At 38.6% G+C, this 18,097-nt stretch overlaps 1 protein-coding gene across 3 annotated transcripts in view; it reads right to left on the reverse strand.

Annotated features, from left to right (window-relative positions):
• The window catches only part of FREM2 (FRAS1 related extracellular matrix 2), a 121,006-nt gene that overhangs the window by 56,672 nt on the left and 46,237 nt on the right, over window positions 1-18,097 (reverse strand). For all 3 annotated transcript variants that reach the window (XM_057399986.1, XM_057399987.1, XM_057399988.1), the window contains exon 3: window positions 1,237-1,383. In XM_057399986.1, the coding sequence (XP_057255969.1) occupies window positions 1,237-1,383 (147 nt within the window). The remainder of the gene's footprint in view (window positions 1-1,236; window positions 1,384-18,097) is intronic.

Genomic DNA, 18,097 nt, shown 5'->3' on the forward strand with positions numbered 1-18,097 from the left:
CAGTAAGCACCTTAACCAAAATCTTTTATGGTATTTCGAACACTGTAATTCCACTTTGCAGGATTAAGGCAGTCAGAGGCTATTTATGCAAACTGGTTTTGTTGGATTTTTAGTCAGCTCAATCCAGAAACTTAACTTGGATCTATAGGTAGAAAGCTTTGTAAATGCTATTTCAAGAATCAGAAGTAAAATCAGTATCTGTTAATCAGTACCAGTAATTAATTTAAACCACATATCTGTAACTTTATATTTAATTAACCTCTTTTGTTCTTTCACTTGCTTTAAAAGAAATATATTAGCAAAGTTAGTCCACTGTCCAAAACAAAGTTTTGGTTTTTAAGTTAGATTCGCTTTTAAGTTAGATTCGCTTAGCTAGTACTTACATCCCTTAAATCTCATGTCAAAACAGGTACCCTAACTACATCTTAATACCTGAAACTCAGATTCTTATTCAGAAAGAGACTTAAACAGAAGTCATGATTTATAAGCATGAGCTTGTGCTCTATGCCAGGTAAATACTTACATATCTCTGCAAAACCAGCTTGAAACTGAGTGCCTTTTCTAAGCATTGTAAGCTTACAATAGGTTTGACATGAAACTATAAAAGGATAATGCTCCCTGGTCCAAATGCATCACCGGGAAGAGGATGGGAACAGATCCAGAAGCTACAGACAGGCGTGAGGTTGCAGACTGCGATAACACAATCTTTTTTCAGCTTTTCACTCTCCAGACACTGCAAAACTTTCAACACCTCTTGTATCAGCCTTAGTCAACTGCCAAGACTGACTGAAGAAAATGAGCCTAATGTTCATGCTAATCAGACCAGCTCACAATAACCTTCCTGGAAAATTATCTATGGTTATTGTTGTTTTTCCAATTGCTACAACTGTATTGTCTCATTACCGGAAAAAATAAAATCTGGAAAGAGACTGTACTCTGTGAAACAAACACAACAGTGGCATCAATCAAATAAAAAGCAGAAGGACTGAATCTTGGGTTGTTGAGTCAAAAATAAATTGCAGAAGACTGAAAAGATGAAAATTTCATTATATTACTAAAGAAATCACATATCCACCATAACAAAAGATACTTCCTTTAATAAATGAACATATTCCTTTGAATCTAGCTTGCTTATTATGAAACACTAGCAAAAGGATATAGCTGTATTGATACATTTTATCAGCTATCTGGCCAGTGATTTATGGAAGCAATTAATAAGGCTAAAATAGCACTTACTTATAAAAGACGTTTCTCCCAGGTAACCTCTCCGTTTAAGAACAACATCAAGATATTTGGAGTCTTCATTTACTAAATAATACTCCTTTTCTAAGGAGATCCATGCCCAGTTTAGGCGAAAATGTTGATTCTTCAGCTTATTACCTCCTGCAAAACAAAATTATAAAAATATATTTATTATTTTTTCTTTTTTTGTTAAATACTACTTTCTCTTCTGAGGTTAACAGAAGCTGGGTAAGATGTGTATCTTAGCTGACTATTGCAATCCAAAGGATTTAAAGATTTAAAACTAAGAAATAACAAGTAAAGAACCCAACCATGATAAATTTGGAACATATAGGAATAAATTTTATCTTAGATGCATATAAACAAGTATATTAATTTTATTTTATTTTATTTTATATTTTATTTTAGTTCAAGGGGAAAAGAACAAGAATTAATCGAAATATATTTGGGAAAATTACAAAAATTGTGTATGATCCAAATTTCTGCAGAACCATATTGGTATTTCCAAATAACACACAAGGTAGGACGTCACACAGAACTTCCTTGATATGGTCAGAGTGCCAGAAGCACTGGAAGACCCTCAGTATTCAGAGAGACTGGAGATGATACCTACTATCTTTTAGTCTGCATTTACCCACGCAGTCTGCTTCTAAAACTCAATATTTTATTCATTAAATCTAACAATTTCTGCTCTTATTGGTTTAGAATTGATTCATCAGCACTGCATGATTCCAGGAACAGCTTTCACATCTTCCTAGGAAATGCTTCCAAGAAGATTAAGTATCCCTGATACATGCTACTGTTTATACCTATGCTTATGCCCTCCTAAGCTTAACTCTTAAGTTACTTAAATCTTGAGTTGAGTATGTTTGCCTGGGTCACCTAAGAAGATTTAGAGAGATACAAATTCTTATTAGAATGCTCTTAAAGTATTTTGCAACCGATCTGTCTTCACAATTTGGTGAACGCCCCAAACTGAGTAAGTTGCTGAGATGTGTACTGAGTATCAGTTTTCAGAGTCTAGACCAAAAGATGTCCTCACAGTTCTTTTTACATAGTTATTTTTATGTGGGCACAACTGTAGCAACACATTCCTGGTGAGCAGACTCCAGAGATCCTTTCCAATGTCTCTACTGTAGCTGTAGCACAACAGCTTCCCTACAGTCTTACTAATAGGAACAAGAATGGTTTCTGTGCACTCAAACACTGGGAATTGAAAGCACAGGACAACAAGCAGTACATTCAGCTAGGGAAACTGAACCATTAAGATGGACCAAGCCAGCACCTCTGGCTAGGAGCTGTTGATGGCATTGTCCTGAATTTGAAGACTATATTTCTTCTTACAGTAATCGGAAGAACCTTCACAGTCCTCCTCAAACAAAAATGCCCATATAATTATCAGCAGATGTAGGCTTCCTTTTTTGAAGCCAAAGCAATGCAGGAATACAGGAAACGTCCCTCAAAGTTTTGAGGGGATGATACGGAAGTCATTTGTTTCCACCTGCAAAGCACTAAGAACCAGCCTGATATTTAAGCATATCCCACCCTAAGCTCTCACTCCCAGCAGAAATGGGAGTGAGACACAACAGTGTCTACAATTAATGGGATTTGCACAACTGTAACAAAACAGGAAATATTTCTTGAAATGGCAGGCTTCATGGAGCATTTCTTGGTCTAGAAAAGCAAGCCAGAAATAACAACTGCAAACAGATGGCCCTCAAAGGTCCACTTAAAAATGCTACTTTTTTTCAGTTGGAAAGATAACAGCTGAAAAGAGCTAGCATCCATTCCATTGACTATAAACCAAATGACTGCACAATAGACTGAGTATCTCCAGTTAGATTAACACATTTCTGATAAAATATAGCATAGCTTTACTTTCTCATGTACAGTTTACCGCCATCTGTTCACTGATTTTCCACAGTAAAAAGGCATTTCTTGTCAATGTAGGGATTCTGGATGCCACAGATAAAAGAGCTTGACAAATCAAGTCCTGTATATCATCCTATTGGATATGTTTGTTATTAGGACAATTCTCTAAATTCCATAGCAAGAATCATATAACCTGTTCAGCTCATCGAAGGCAGATGCTCATTCAGCAACTGTCTTCTGGGAACATTTGCTTGTGTGAGAGGCTGTAGTCTGATTTCCTTCCCACAAGGTGCTGCTACTGAACCAGGTTTGCTCAGGTAATGACTGAAATGCGCCAGGAGCCTCCTTTAGAACTTAACACTTCTGTACACAAGCCAGTGAATAAAGCAATTTCTCTGAGCAGCAGAGAAACATATCTAAATATGTCTGTTCACACATGGCTTAAGTACTGGAAGAAGAACTAAATGGAGGTTTATTTTCCCCTTCCAGTTTCTTCCATTCTATTATTTGAAAAATTAGGCAGCCCTTTCATACGCTTCCACTTTTCTCCAGAGGTAAGCCTCTCTATTTCTTTATTGACTCATCTGTTAGAAAAAAACAACTACCATACTTGTGTGATCTCATATAAAGGCAATGGTCTTGGGTAAACAAAAGTAGGGATACTTGAGCATCACATTGCACTCTTTCCTCTGCTTCTTTCTTCTCTTTTGATCTCTGTTATTACTGACAAAGGCTACAAAAACGCATACCAAAAACTAATGAGCTGCACAAACCCAGTAAGTATAGTGTTAGCTACACCAGCACGTACTTTAGGTTAGCCTTATGTTATGTCTTCTCATTAGTTTCCTGGGACAAATGTAACAGCGTATGTCTTATTCTTTAATCTAGTGAGAAAAGGTGGTTAGAGGGAAAAAATACTAAAATGAATATTCTCATTTAAGCATTTACCTTTCTAACCATGCTGTTCATATATCTTTTAAAAGATGTAAAACCTCCATGAGAAATTCAGATTAGATTGTCAGAACTTTCTATCATGATGCAAAGAGCTCGGAGAAGGAAAGAATTAGCTCCAGTTCTCTCCACAGATCACTGGTTTGTGTGAAGACATTATAAAATCTATCTTTATCATTACATCTATCTCTATCATTAAATCATGTCTCTTGAGCACTGACCTGAAGGGCATATTATAATGCTGATGAACATTTGATTGTAGCTTTGCTGTCCCTAGGAGCTACCTCAGAACCCTAATTCATAAAAAAAAGCATACAACTATACGAGTGTTCACTTACTGACACAGTAGAAGTTGATGTATCTTGATAACAGATACTGGCTTCCCTACATGGTATCTGTGGCATAATCAGTCAGAGATGAATCAGCTAAAGACTGTCTAACCTGTACAAATGTAGCCACGAAGTCTCACTGTGTCCACAAGATATTGCTGTAGAAACACAGCTGTCTCGTACAGCTTTATGGTGCAACATATCTGCTCTCTTCAGTCATTAAGTGTTTTTTTTTAATGGGAAAAAACACAACCTATAAATTCTTCCAGGGCAACAAACAAACACAAGAAAGAGAAGAAAAAAACAAATCCTAAACACCCAAAACACACCCCTCCCCTCCCCCCCCCCCCCCCCAGCGGTAAATAAGGCACTAAGAACGAACAGTTTCCTTAATATTTTTAATTTGGTCTTTTTTCCTTTCTATTCTTATCTTGCTTCCTAAACAGACTACAAAAGGATGTTAAAAAGGAGAATCAGATCAACTGTGATAGTACAGGAATCATCATATGGCATAAATAAAACCACAGCAAGACATCTTAACAAAAATTTCCTCTCTCTTCCTCCAGTTCTTTCCAGGTTCTGCTACTACTTGCTGATTTGTTTCCATGTCTGCAAGAGCTGCAGTCTTTCTTTATTGGTTCAGAATATTTGACCCTACTGGGTGCCTCATTCAGGCAGGGTTACTGAAGTCGGACTACTCTACCCTCCTTGCTATGGATCTCCTCACTGAAGCAGGTACATAAAGCATATGAAGAAGAAAACCCACTCCTGAACAACCTGCAGAGAACACAAAGACAGCAAGAGAGTACAGAAAAGGGAATCATCTGGTTTGAGACATTTGTCCTATTTTCTCATCCTCTGATCAGCCTTCTTCTGTGCCAAACCGAGTTAATCTATACCAGGATAAAGTTACTTCAGCAGTTTTAGTAGATCTAAAATCTGTTCTGAAATGCAGAAATCTTCATCCCAAACATCATTATTCCCTATTTAGTCAGGAAGCTCCCTGTCAACCTTAGCACTTCTCAAGTTTTTTGTTTCCCACACTATTTGCTAATGTTATTCCTGGTTTGTATAAACGTTTTTTTGGCAGACTAGACAAGGAAGAGACAATCTTAGACAATTCTGATAGTCAGAATAGATACAGAGAAGATATTACATGTTTAACTCAAGATGGATAGCTTCAACAACTCTGATTTGTCATAGTATGTCATGGTCCTAGGACATTCTACCTCCAGGTTAAAAAGGCAAAGGTCTCAAGTAATGCTTTGACTGTCAAACTATTAACATAACCCCACCTATGATATAGATGAGAAAAGTTCTTCAGTCATTGGGGCAGCACAGCATTGGACTAGATCTTTAAAGATCCCTTCCAATACTAGCTATCTATAATTCTATGATCATACGTTATTCCCTCTGTTATGATCATCAGAAAAGGCATATCCTGTAAAACTGTGTTAACTTAATACAGAAAAATTATTTGCAGATGTGAAACGTGTAAGTAAACTCAGTATGTAAAATATACCATTAGAATGTTTTGAATTGACTTCAAAGATGCATAAGCTAACTTCATAATTTTATCCAATTAGAAACCCATTAAAATGCTTCACTTTATCAACTCTTTTAAAAATGTACTACAATGAACTCCAATCACTAAACTTGCTGAACTCTGCACCCTTCTGCATTCTATCTCCCACTGTAACACAATATATTCGCAGAACAACCAAAACCAACCCCTTAAACTAGCCCTTAGTGATTAGGGACTAAAACAATGCTATCTCTGACTTCTCATGAGAAAACACACTCTTCCCAGCGTTATGGACTTTGCTTGCCTTGAGTGTAATTGCTGGTATCCAATGAACTGTAGACAGTTTCCATCTTTCACTAGTTTCTGTAATTCTTTTTTGCTTCTATTTTATGTCTCCCCACAAGAAAGAAGATGGAATGGCCCCATTTGCCAGGGCTCAGACAAATGTTTGAAGTCATGTAGCAGGAAAAAAATCTGAAGAACACTGTAGAGTTGTTTTGTTACAAAATGAGGAGGGGAACTGAGAAAAGAGACATGGATGTAAAGGCTAGCTACTGCATATTAAATTTTGATCCCAGTAAAATTCAACTAAGCATAATTAAGGATGTCTCCAAGTACAGTCTGGAGATATATGCTGGGTTAACTTAAGCAATTGCCAATTCATAGAATCATAGAACAGTTAGGGTTGGAAAGGACCTTAAAACCATCTAGTTCCAAGCCACCTGCCACGGGCAGGGACACCTTATGCTAAATCATGTCACCCAAGGCTCTGCCCAACCTGGCCTTGAACACTGCCAGGGATGGAGCATTCACAACCTCCCTGGGCAACCCATTCCAGTGCCTCACCACCCTAACAGCAAAGAATTTCCTCCTTATATCCAAGCTAAACTTCCCCTGTTTAAGTTTTAACCCATTACCCCTAGTCCTATCACTACAGTTGCTAATGAAGAGTCCCTTCCCAGCATCCCTATAGGCCCCCCTTCAGATACTGGAAGGCTGCTATGAGGTCTCCACGCAGCCTTCTCTTCTCCAGGCTGAACAGCCCCAACTTCCTCAGCCTGTCTTCATATGGGAGGTGCTCCAGTCCCGTGATCATCCTCATGGCCCTCCTCTGGACTTGTTCCAACAGTTCCATGTCCTTTTTACATTGAGGACACCAGAACTGCACACAATACTCCAGGTGAGGTCTCACAAGAGCAGAGTAGAGGGGCAGGATCACCTCCTTCGACCTGCTGGTCACGCTCCTTTTGATGCAGCCCAGGACACAGTTGGCTTTCTGGGCTGCGAACACACACTGAAGCCGGCTCATGTTCATTTTCTCATGAACCAGCACCCCCAAGTCCTTCTCCACAGGGCTGCTCTGAATCTCTTCTCTGCCCAACCTGTAGCTGTGCCTGGGATTGCTCCGACCCAGGTGTAGGACCTTGCACTTGGCATGGTTAAACTTCATGAGGTTGGCATCAGCCCACCTCACAAGCATGTTAAGGTCCCTCTGGATGGCATTCCTTCCCTCCAGCGTATCAACCGAACCACACAGCTTGGTGTCATCGGCAAACTTGCTGAGAGCACACTCAATCCCACTGTCGATGTCAGCGATGAAGATGTTGAACAAGACCGGTCCCAACACCGATCCCTGAGGGACACCACTCGTTACTGGTCTCCAGCTGGACATTGAGCCATTGACCACAACTCTTTATGTGGGCCACCCAGCCAGTTCTTTATCCACTGAGTGGTCCATCCATCAAATTGATGACTCTCCAATTTGGAGACAAGGATGTTGTGTGGGACAGTATCGAACGCTTTGCACAAGTCCAGGTAGATGACATCAACTGCTCCACCCCTCTCCATCAGTTCTGTAGCCCCATCCTAGAAGGCCACCAAATTGGTCAGGCAGGATTTCCTCTTAGTGAAGCCGTGTTGGCTGTCACCAAGCACCTTGTTGATTTTCATGTGCCTTAGCATGCCTTCCAGGAGAATCTGCTCCAAGATTTTGCCAGGCACAGAGGTGAGACTGACTGGTCTGTAATTCCCCGGGTCATCCATTTTCCCCTTCTTGAAAATGGGGGTTATAGGTCCCTTTTTCCAGTCATCAGAACTTCACCTGACTGCCATGATTTTTCAAATATGATGGACAATTCAAGTCTATGTCCAGTTCTTTTTCAGGAGATTAAAAGATTCTGATTAAGAGATTACCTAGATTTTCATTTACAGAAACTGTGGAAGCAAATTTGCACTGTCTCTCCTGTCACTTCAATTCATAGTCTTTACTTAATCTCAGTGTAAATCAGCTCAGTGCAAATCAGTTCACCAAATGCCAGGACACCTTCATTCTATTGGCTGTAGCAAGATGCAGGGAACTTCCAAAGGAAAAAGCAAAACAGATAAAGAGAAACGCAGTTTGAATCATCAAAAAAAAAAAAAAAACAAACACCCCACGCTGGAGCACCACATGTGTTTAAAAGCCTTTATAGATATGAAGTGTTTAGCTTTGTAACTGAATTCCAGAGAATCTAAAAGATCCACTTTCTGGCTTGGGATTCTGTTTTACAAGCAAGGGACTAGCTCTGTAGGAACTGAGTGATTCCCACTTTTACAGTTCCAACAGTGAATATGTAAATAATTTAATGGATCCAGAGTAAATGCTTAAGCACATACCCGTGTGTGCTGCTGAATCGTTGTTTGTAACAGAAGAGAAAGACATTGAGCTACCTGAAAAGTTCTTAGCAAGACTGAACACAGTACCACTGGGCAAAAAATATTCATATTATTCCTCTTCTCACTCAAATTACTTTATTTTGCCCTGTCAATAAGGTGATGAGCAGGCAAAAAAAAACAAGTTAAACAAAATACATGTGCCACATACCTCTTGGTTAGTACAGCCTTATTTGCTAGGCACTTACCAGTAATTATTTTAAACTAATCAGCAGCTAGTAATCACTGCTGACAGCCTTTATGTGAAAGTAGTAAAAAGCTTGGGAGCTTACCCTTCCTTCTGCAGAGCTAATTCATATAATCAGATTCAAAAGAAGCAGGACAAAACCAAAGGGGAATGACAGGAGAGGAAGCATTTGAAGGAAGACAGTTGACAGTTATTATGTATGTCCCACTACACCTAGCAGCACTTCGTTCTCAGAAGTCTTTATTGTTATTGTAGAGATATGTCCATATATTGAAACGATGCTTTATGTTATTGCCTATTGGATAAAAACTGACCACTGCTTCTCAGCAGAAAAAAAAAAAAAAAAATCATCCAAATTCAATAGTTCCAGGGAATAACCACTACTGACAAAACACTATGATGTTTCTCAGGTCCCAGGGCACAGGAACATAATCAACTCTTGTGGCACCTGTTCCACAAAAGGTGAAGACAAGAAACCGGCTACTTAAGGGTAGGATTCATATAATCTAATTTTATCGTGTAATAGATGTATGTTGAATTTAGGCTAGCTGTGTAGGTACAATGAATGGGAAGAACTGCAGGTATATCTGATATGAACAGCAGGATTACCCTCTGGAAAGATTTGGCCCACTTCATTGAATACAATGAGAGAGTTTTAAGCCCACCAGTCTAGATGGATAAACAGAAGTCCAGTAACATGATTTTCACACATGCACGAAGAAGAGTCCTGAGAAAACTCAAAGATACAACTAATCCTGAACTGTAATACAGTAAACTTGTAAATTCAAACACTTTAAAAGTAATCTTCAGAATATTTAAAAGTAATATTTTAAATACAGATTATTTAAAGAAAAATCTATTTGGTTTAGACTAATTACTATGTTATTACAAAGTTATTTCCATGTTGTCATTAAACTAATTATCACGTTGCATAGTCACAAACTAATGTTGCATCAGAAATAATTTAAACTTCCTTGTGAGTAATAACAGAGAAAACCCAAACATACCACTCAAGCTGTCATGTCTATCATTAAATAAGGCCCATATTACCTAAAGCAGAATACCTTTTTTCCTAAGGATCCACACCCTGCACCTCCCTCTGAGGGAAAAAAAACACCACCTGGATTAGTAAGGTCTCATGCATGCATGGCCTGCAGCAGTAAGTAAATTTATTAGATCTCTGGCAACACATTCTTAAAATAAACTTAGTGGTCTTCAGGTCTCTGCTTACTAATTCGTTTTGTGGCACCAGATAACTTCTCCCAAATCCAGGCTCCAACTGAACTGAAGCAAGGTTCATTTCCTTGTCTCACAGAATAACAGGTTTAGCTCCCCTAACATAGTTACTGTCCCATGTGGAACTTTCTTCTGGATTACATCTTTAAAGCAGTGATACACACATATCAGCCTGTAAGAAAATGACTGTCATTTAAAGCCTAACCAGGCAACGTGTTAAATTTGAGGGTCCTGGGCTATCCTCAGTCTCAGTTTTGAAACTAATAAGTAATAACAGAAAAGGTTACTTCAACCTCACAAATGAAAGGCATTCCAGGAGAATAGGAGCCAGGAGGAACATACAGTCAAAGTATTGTCTTGTGCTATTTTAAGAAATGCCTTTATTCTGAGAAAAATATATATTGATTTCCATTTCTTTAAGTAACATTTTAATTCACAACCCACTACTGCAAACTGCTTCATATTTGCCTAATATTTCAATGCTCGCAATATCATTCTCATGCTTAAAATCAGGACACATGAGTGGGTGCTATCTGAAACTGAGGCCTCTAATTTTTCATAGTGAAATTGGAATGGTATTTGTGTCAAATTGGAAGATTTCCCTCGAAGAAGCAGGTGAACTTTTTTAACTCTAACTGTTGAATACTGTCTTTGCAGAGTTACCCTCCATTTCAGTGACAATCCAAACTCATAAATCTCAAATTTTATAGCCTGAAGAGGAAAATGTATGCAAGAGGGATTAAAGGTTGTTGTTATTTGTAAAATCCACTCTAAACAAAAAGGAACAGCTAAAACTAAACAGAAGTTTCCATTTTATCAACTGGACTTGATGTAACTTACTGAGTACTTATAAGAAAATTATTCTTTTCCATGTAAAAAAGTGATTGAACTGTTTTTCTTTATTAAGAATTCACTTCCACAGACTTGAATTTTGGTTTCTTTGCTGTTCTGGCAATGCAACAAATGAAATGCCTGACTGACTGGAGGAGAACAAATGTCAGGCACGTTCATTTAACATTTACTTTTATTTCATTTCAGAGTAATTGTAGCAGATAATCTAAAATACTTAACTTTTAATGTTATCTTACCTGAGAAACTCCTTTGGGGTTCCTTTGATCCTTTTTAAGCTATGCCAAACCTACAACCTTTTGCAGGTGATTTAGTCCTGCTAAGGAAGGGCAGAGTATAAAACTATAAAGCATGCAAAATTGTTGATATAGACAAGGACAAAATAGGGTTCCTTTCTAAAATAACTGTAACTTTGCCTTGAGATAAACCTTGTAAAGAGGTATTCAAAGATATTAGTTCTGCTGAGGGAAGAAATATTTCTTCATTAATTGTGTGGGCTTTTTATATCATGTCAAGGTTTTTAGTGTTACTTGAGGCCTATCCTATGGAACAGAGCTGTATATTCCTAAAGCAGCAATTGTATTCCTGTATTCTTATTTTATCTCAAATTCTTATGCTTCAGTCACAAAATAAATTACAAGATAAAAAATAAATAAATAAATTAGGAGAAGCCAAACATTCCTTAAAAGATTCATGTCCAGATGAGAGAAATCTCTTTAAATATCAAAATTAAGTAGAGGAAATTTGCTACTGAAATTAAAAGCAAAATTTAAAATCCAGAATCATATGACCACTGTGAGTTTCCCAAGACAGCTCAGCAGACATAAAGCAGAGGGAAAGGAGACAGAAGTGACTGTGAAATTATGACAACTCAACAGTACAATGCTTCCAACACATTATTCCTCTCTCCCTCTTTTTCTCTGCATATGCCTGTAATCTTCACTTATGCTTTGAGATAAGTAATTAAATTAAAATAATCAGTAGAAAAATTGCATCTTTAAATTTATATTTATGGTTTTAGCACACAACAGATCTTAACAATTAATTTATTCATGTATGTGTCACATTTTACACAGCTTGAAAAGTGATTACTGGTTTAGATATAATTCCCTGTCCTAATGTACTAGCAGAATACAGCACTGTCTTGATAAGCAAAAAGGAATATTTACATAAATTCCCTTTATTTATAATAGCCTTGGCAAGATTTTTTTCAAAAAATACATATTGACCTTCAAATACTAAGCTGTACTTTTTGACATGTCAAGTTGAACTTGATTTGGCATCACTCAGGCTTTTGAGAAATCCTTGATAAAGATTTCCATAATTGCTCTCCCACACATATTTGGAAATAAAAATCCTTCAGCTTTTTCCCAAGGGCCAGGGAAACAATGTTTTTGTCAAATCAAGTCCAGCTCCCACTGAATCTGCTGGCTGTCGCACATGAGCAGGTGAAGGCCTGGGTATCTGTGGGCTCAAGTTTACATTTTTTGCCATAGAGTTTGTATAGAAATGTGTGGAGGTGCAACCACAGCAATTTTAACATGCCAGCTATCACAAATGTTTTTTAATTTTAAAGAAAGGTGTTTCCCACCATGTCTTGAAAGGGAGCTGCACAGCGCTCGCCTGTTGGGACAGGACTTCAGCCTCCTGTGTGTCACCCACTGCAGCTGATAACATAGCTGACACACAAACCATAGTGGATCCCCGGGCTGCAGCACAACTTGGGACACTTGGGAAGCTGCTGGGAAAGCTCCTTTTGCCTCAGCCTGCAGCAATCCAAATGATGTTAATGACACAGTGCCAAGCTGTCATCGCCTTCCTCCCCTTTTGGCTGGGGGTATCAAACTCATTATTTTTAATTGATTTCATCGCTATTCAAAATATTTATTTTCTTTCCCTCACCAAATCTGACAGTGCCCTTGCTACCTGTTAGGATCCCTACTTCTAGTAGGAGGTTGCCCAGAGAAGCTGTGGCTGCCCCATCCCTGGAAGTGTTGAAGGCCAGCTTGGACTAGGTGATCATTACGGTCCCTTCCAATCCAAACTAGTCTATGATTCTATGGAATGACATGCTGGAGAGTGAGGCCCATTCCATGAGCATCAGAGAAGACTCAGAGACTGTAAGGCAGTGAAGAACAGTGGATACAGCAGAGGTGGTATGACAAAGCTCACATACTGCTCAGTGAGATTAATAGTACATCCCAGATTGAATCATCATGGGTAGCCCTCCGGCCAAATAAGTATATACAGTTGCTGAAACACCTCTAGCTAATAACCAGTGATGCTCTGCTGAAAGCCTTATTGTTGAGGAAAATGAGCTCTCCCGTGGATGTCTTTCAAGGATACTGTTTTCCCCTTTTTACCTAAATTAGAGAAGAAAGTTAAGGACTTAGCAGGATTGATTAATGAATGGTTAGATGCATAAATTACACTGACTGGATTTTTTCCTCTATTCTGTAGGACGGAACAGGTGCAGATGTCAATTGATTTAACATCAGAAGATGAGACAGCAGAAGAATTAATCTTCACATGGGTAATTATGCAATATATAAGATGTCACTGATTGTTGGGCCATTGTTTGCCACCTCTGGAAAGCTGTATATTTGAGCCCACCCATGAAAGCTGAATGACCAAGTTGGGCAGGCTGAGAGCAATCCACTGCTGATCCTCCTGTGCAAACCAATCTATGCCACATAAATTCACATGTGCAGGACTGCAGCAGACTCCCATAGCACACACAAGAGAAATCAGTTCATACAGTTTCCCAAAACACATGATTAAAACTTGCCATTCTGCTAATAAATCAAGACTGGAACCCTTCTGAGTGACGGATTATCTTTCCCTCCCCAGCACAGTAATATTAGGCAATCTCTTCTACCTTCAAAAAAGCAATGTAAGTTGGTATAACACACTGAGCTGTCATCTACCATTACTCAGACATTCACCTGGACAGCATCAGGCCTTTGGGTTGGACACTATTAAGCCCTTGCTTGTTCCACACAGTTGACTCACTAGAAACAGCCCAATAAATAAAGAGATTGCGGGGCCCAATGTTCTGGCAAAAAAAATGTCATGGTTATCCCAAGAAGAAAAATTTTCTTGATGCCTACGGCATTCCTTTATCTATTCTCTTTACTGGAACATTTATGCCTCACCGCAGAGGGCTTTGCTGGGTGAGTACACATAGCTCACGGTTATAACCACAGTCAAATCCTTGCCCTTTTACAAATGGTATTGACCACCTATGACTAGACCCGCTGGCTGTAGCTGCGGGTCCTTTACTGTTCTTGCCAGTAGCAGCTGGAAGCTCTCTTCCACTTTCTCTCCAGGACTTTCTGTGTAGGGAGACATTGCTGCATTGAATTACACTCATGTTACATTAGACAGGTTTTTATGAAAAGCATTTATTGGGTTTTGTTTCACCTAACTTTGAACACTAGATATCTATATCCTAAGATAGCTATCCTAAGCATCCATTATAGCTAATGAAAGTCTAGTCAGTGGATTAGAATTCTGTTGCCTAAAGATAGGTATTGAGGGGCCATCTGAGATACTTTAAGGTATCTCGGACATCTGCAGAGGTCTGGCAAATATAACACAGGACTGACAGGAAATTCATGCCATTTGGAGTTGGACAAAGGTCAGGCAGGTTGCTCAGTCCTATGCTGAGGGAACTGAATCCTGCCCAACAGTGCCCAGAGCTATTCAGCTAGTCCTAAAGAAGACACTTGCATCAGCTGAATAGTTTTGTAATTACAGACTGTACCATGTAGAGCTTCATGGACCACAATGGGAGCTGAGACAACTAGACACATTCAGAATCCTGCATTTAGACACTTAACCGTGTGTCTTAAGTCTAGTACAAACTTCCACATATAATATTTAAACCTTTTTTTTTTCAGGGAGGAGAGTATGCAGATAGAAAAACAAATCTCATGTTACGGGGCAGCTGTACTTCTAAAAGAAAGATTTGCAAACCCTACCTCTTGGCATTATATCTTTGAGATGAATGTGTGGATGCTTGCACACATCAAACTGGCAGCCTGAAGCAATACACAAACAGGGTAGGACAGGAACATGACACGGAGCAATGAAGTGAAGGAGACAGTATCCATTTCAGTTTTGGTCTCTGATTGGCTTAAACTTACTGAAAATGCATCCCTGACCCATGGCCTCATGTATGCATTCTGCAAGTATAGACCAAGCATTGCCTAAGAAATCAGCAAATCCCTGTTACCTCATTGGTTCTCAGTCTCAGCTTCTGCTTTATCCTGTCCCTGGACCTGGCGCAAGTGATTGTGTGGCCATTTAAGGAACCTCTCTAGGGAACTGGTCTGCAGTAGAACTAAATGCGTAAAGAAACAGATTAGTTTTCATTTGGGCAGTTTCCCTGACCCAGAGTTTATGGCACAGCAGTAAGAATGCTTGTGCCAATGTAAAGGAGGCAGCAGCACAGTGGCAAATACCAGAGCTGGAGAGAGCACAGGACTCTTGCACTGGGCAGCACTGCCATCAATGATGAAATTAAACCCTTATGCTGTCATTCCTTGCTGGTATAAATTAGAGTGTAAATCTGGCCATTATTCTGAAAAGTGAGTTTTCTGTGTTATTTCCACTAAGAAACAACTTAATCCCCGAGTCTTATACCTAATGTAGAGCATAACCAAGGAAGACACACTTTGATGCTGACACAAATCACATCACTTTTAACAACATGAAAATGATTCCTGATAGAAGCCAGGAGATGTTGTAGCAACTATTTAAAGAGGTCATGAAGGTCCAGCCTTAGTATGCTTCCCAAGAAAAACAAAAGCCTACAGAGTTTTCTGCTAAGGCTTTCTGCTAAGGCTTTTTTCCATCAAACCCATTGGCCAGGACACTAATGTGACAAAGCACAGTTTCTTGAAATGCTGCAGCTTGCTCCTTTTGATCACTTGTGAGACATTACCTTGCATCTAACTGCCAACCAGCATCCACTTTCAAGGTAAGAAGTCACTCCACAAAACACAGATTTACAGGAAAAGCTCACACAAAAAAACATTCTGTCTAAAAATAAATCCCCTTAAGCTTACGCTTTACATATATACCCACCTACCACAGGCAAACATACAGCATGTAAAGCACTCATAAGAATGAATTCCAAAGTGAATGTATGATTAGAAAAAGAAACTAAATGGACAGAAGCATGGTTTGTTTGCTCTGCAGAAGACCAAGGAAAAAAATAAAGAAAAGGAATTTCAGGAATTTGTCTGATTAATACCCATCACTTGTAACAATGTGCTAAATACAAAAATCTAGATACATATTATGAAACAAAATATATCCCTTGCTTTTGCAGACCTCATTATCTTGAGAAATGTGTTAAGGGAGTCACTTCTGAATGTATACTAACATATATATATACGAATTATGCCAACATATATTCTCTTTACTAAGCCATTTAACATCTTGACCTCACGAAAGAATGAAAGATGAAGAATATGGCTCTTATCTGAAAATTAAGATCTGTATATTAGTTGCTCCCTTCTGCAATACTTCAAGTGAGTGCCCCTTCCACACGTATTAGCCCTGTAAACACAACTGAATTTTTAAAATCTGGTAATCTTATGGATATTAAAGCTATCCATATAGATAACTATGTGAACAACAGAGCCAATGACATGTTTGCTGAAAAATCCTTTTTTTTCATTGTTTATTTGCATATTAGAGAATTAAACAGATCTGCCTGACTGTAACAGACACCAGAGCAAAAACAGTGAAGAAAATGCACTCTCAGTTAAAATGAATCTGAACAATGTGTTCTTTAATATTTTTTGTTCTTCTTGGTCGTACTACAGTAAATGTAACTAATACGCACATACACAAACTTCACATTAACCTCTGGCACCAATTAAACTACCTCAATGTTTCATGTTCGTTCAAGTTCATTATAAATGTGGTGATGTTTTAATAGTACATGACAGTGCATGCAAGATAATCACCATATTCTCTTGCATGAAGATCACAGTATACAAAGAACCTTGTATCTGACTAAATTTCACTGTTTTTTAGATTAATCTGAGCCTACAGTAAAACAAGGCTTGCTTCCTGCTCACACAGTATCAGCAGGGACACATGAAAGTCCATCTTTAAAACATGTGCAATCTGCATACAAAAGGTGATGGTAATCATTCCAGACACACAGAAAAATAGGTCCATAATGAAAAAACTGAAGGAGGTGTATTCATGCACTACATAAGGGGCTCCAGCATGGCATTTCAGTGCCTTACTACAGGAAACACAATAATCAACACCTGGACCAACAGATTTCTTATTTTAGCATCCCACTGGCTCTTTCAGTTGCAAGAACTTCATCAGGCATTTATCAGTCTCTCTATTCCATAAATACAGATAAATTTTGTAAAACCATAGCTTACAGTACCATATTTTGATTTTGGTTTCTTTCATACATACTAAAATAAATTGTTTATTTGTAAATACAAGAAATCTTATGAAATGTTTTCTGGTTTATATTAGTAATCCAAATAGTAAACACAAAATACTAACAAGCTAACAAGGACAACCTCTCTAAATACGATTTCTTTTTGTTCCCTTTCTTCTTTAAATGGGTAATTTTTTACTTGCTTTTGGCAATTTTCAGACCACACGAATGTTCCTTGTCTTATACAACAGGCTTGTGATGGGAATACAAGTGTAAAAATCTCAGCTGTCACCTGAACAAGGATGGAGAGAAAATGAAAATGCCTCACTTCCAGAAGCCCAAGTGCTGTAGTCTCATGTAATTAACATCATATCCATCAAGCAGGTAGCATGTAGATGTAAAACTGCAGGCAAAGTGCAGCTTTCAAAATCAGAATCAGTAACATAGAATCATAGAATCAACTAGGTTGTAGAAGACCTTTAAAATCATAAAGGCCACCCATTACCCCAGGACTGCCAAGTCCACCACTAAACCATGTCACTGAGGGCCTCATCTACACAGTTTTTGAACACTTCCAGGGATGGTGATTCCACCACTGCCCTGGGCAGCTTGTTCCAATGCCTGAGCACCCTCTCTGTGAAGTAATTTGTCCTAATATCCAATCTAAACCTCTCCTGGCACAGCTTGAGTTCATTAGCTCTTGTCCTACCCCTTGTTACCTGGGAGAAGAGACTGACTCCTACCCAGCTAATTCTTTCAGGTAGTTGTAGAGA

This window comes from Pezoporus wallicus, unplaced genomic scaffold, assembly GCF_028554395.1.
Source record: "Pezoporus wallicus isolate ANWC-B61680 ecotype Strahan unplaced genomic scaffold, APGP_CSIRO_Pwel_v1 scaffold_7383, whole genome shotgun sequence".
NCBI classification, from domain to species: Eukaryota; Metazoa; Chordata; class Aves; order Psittaciformes; family Psittacidae; genus Pezoporus; species Pezoporus wallicus.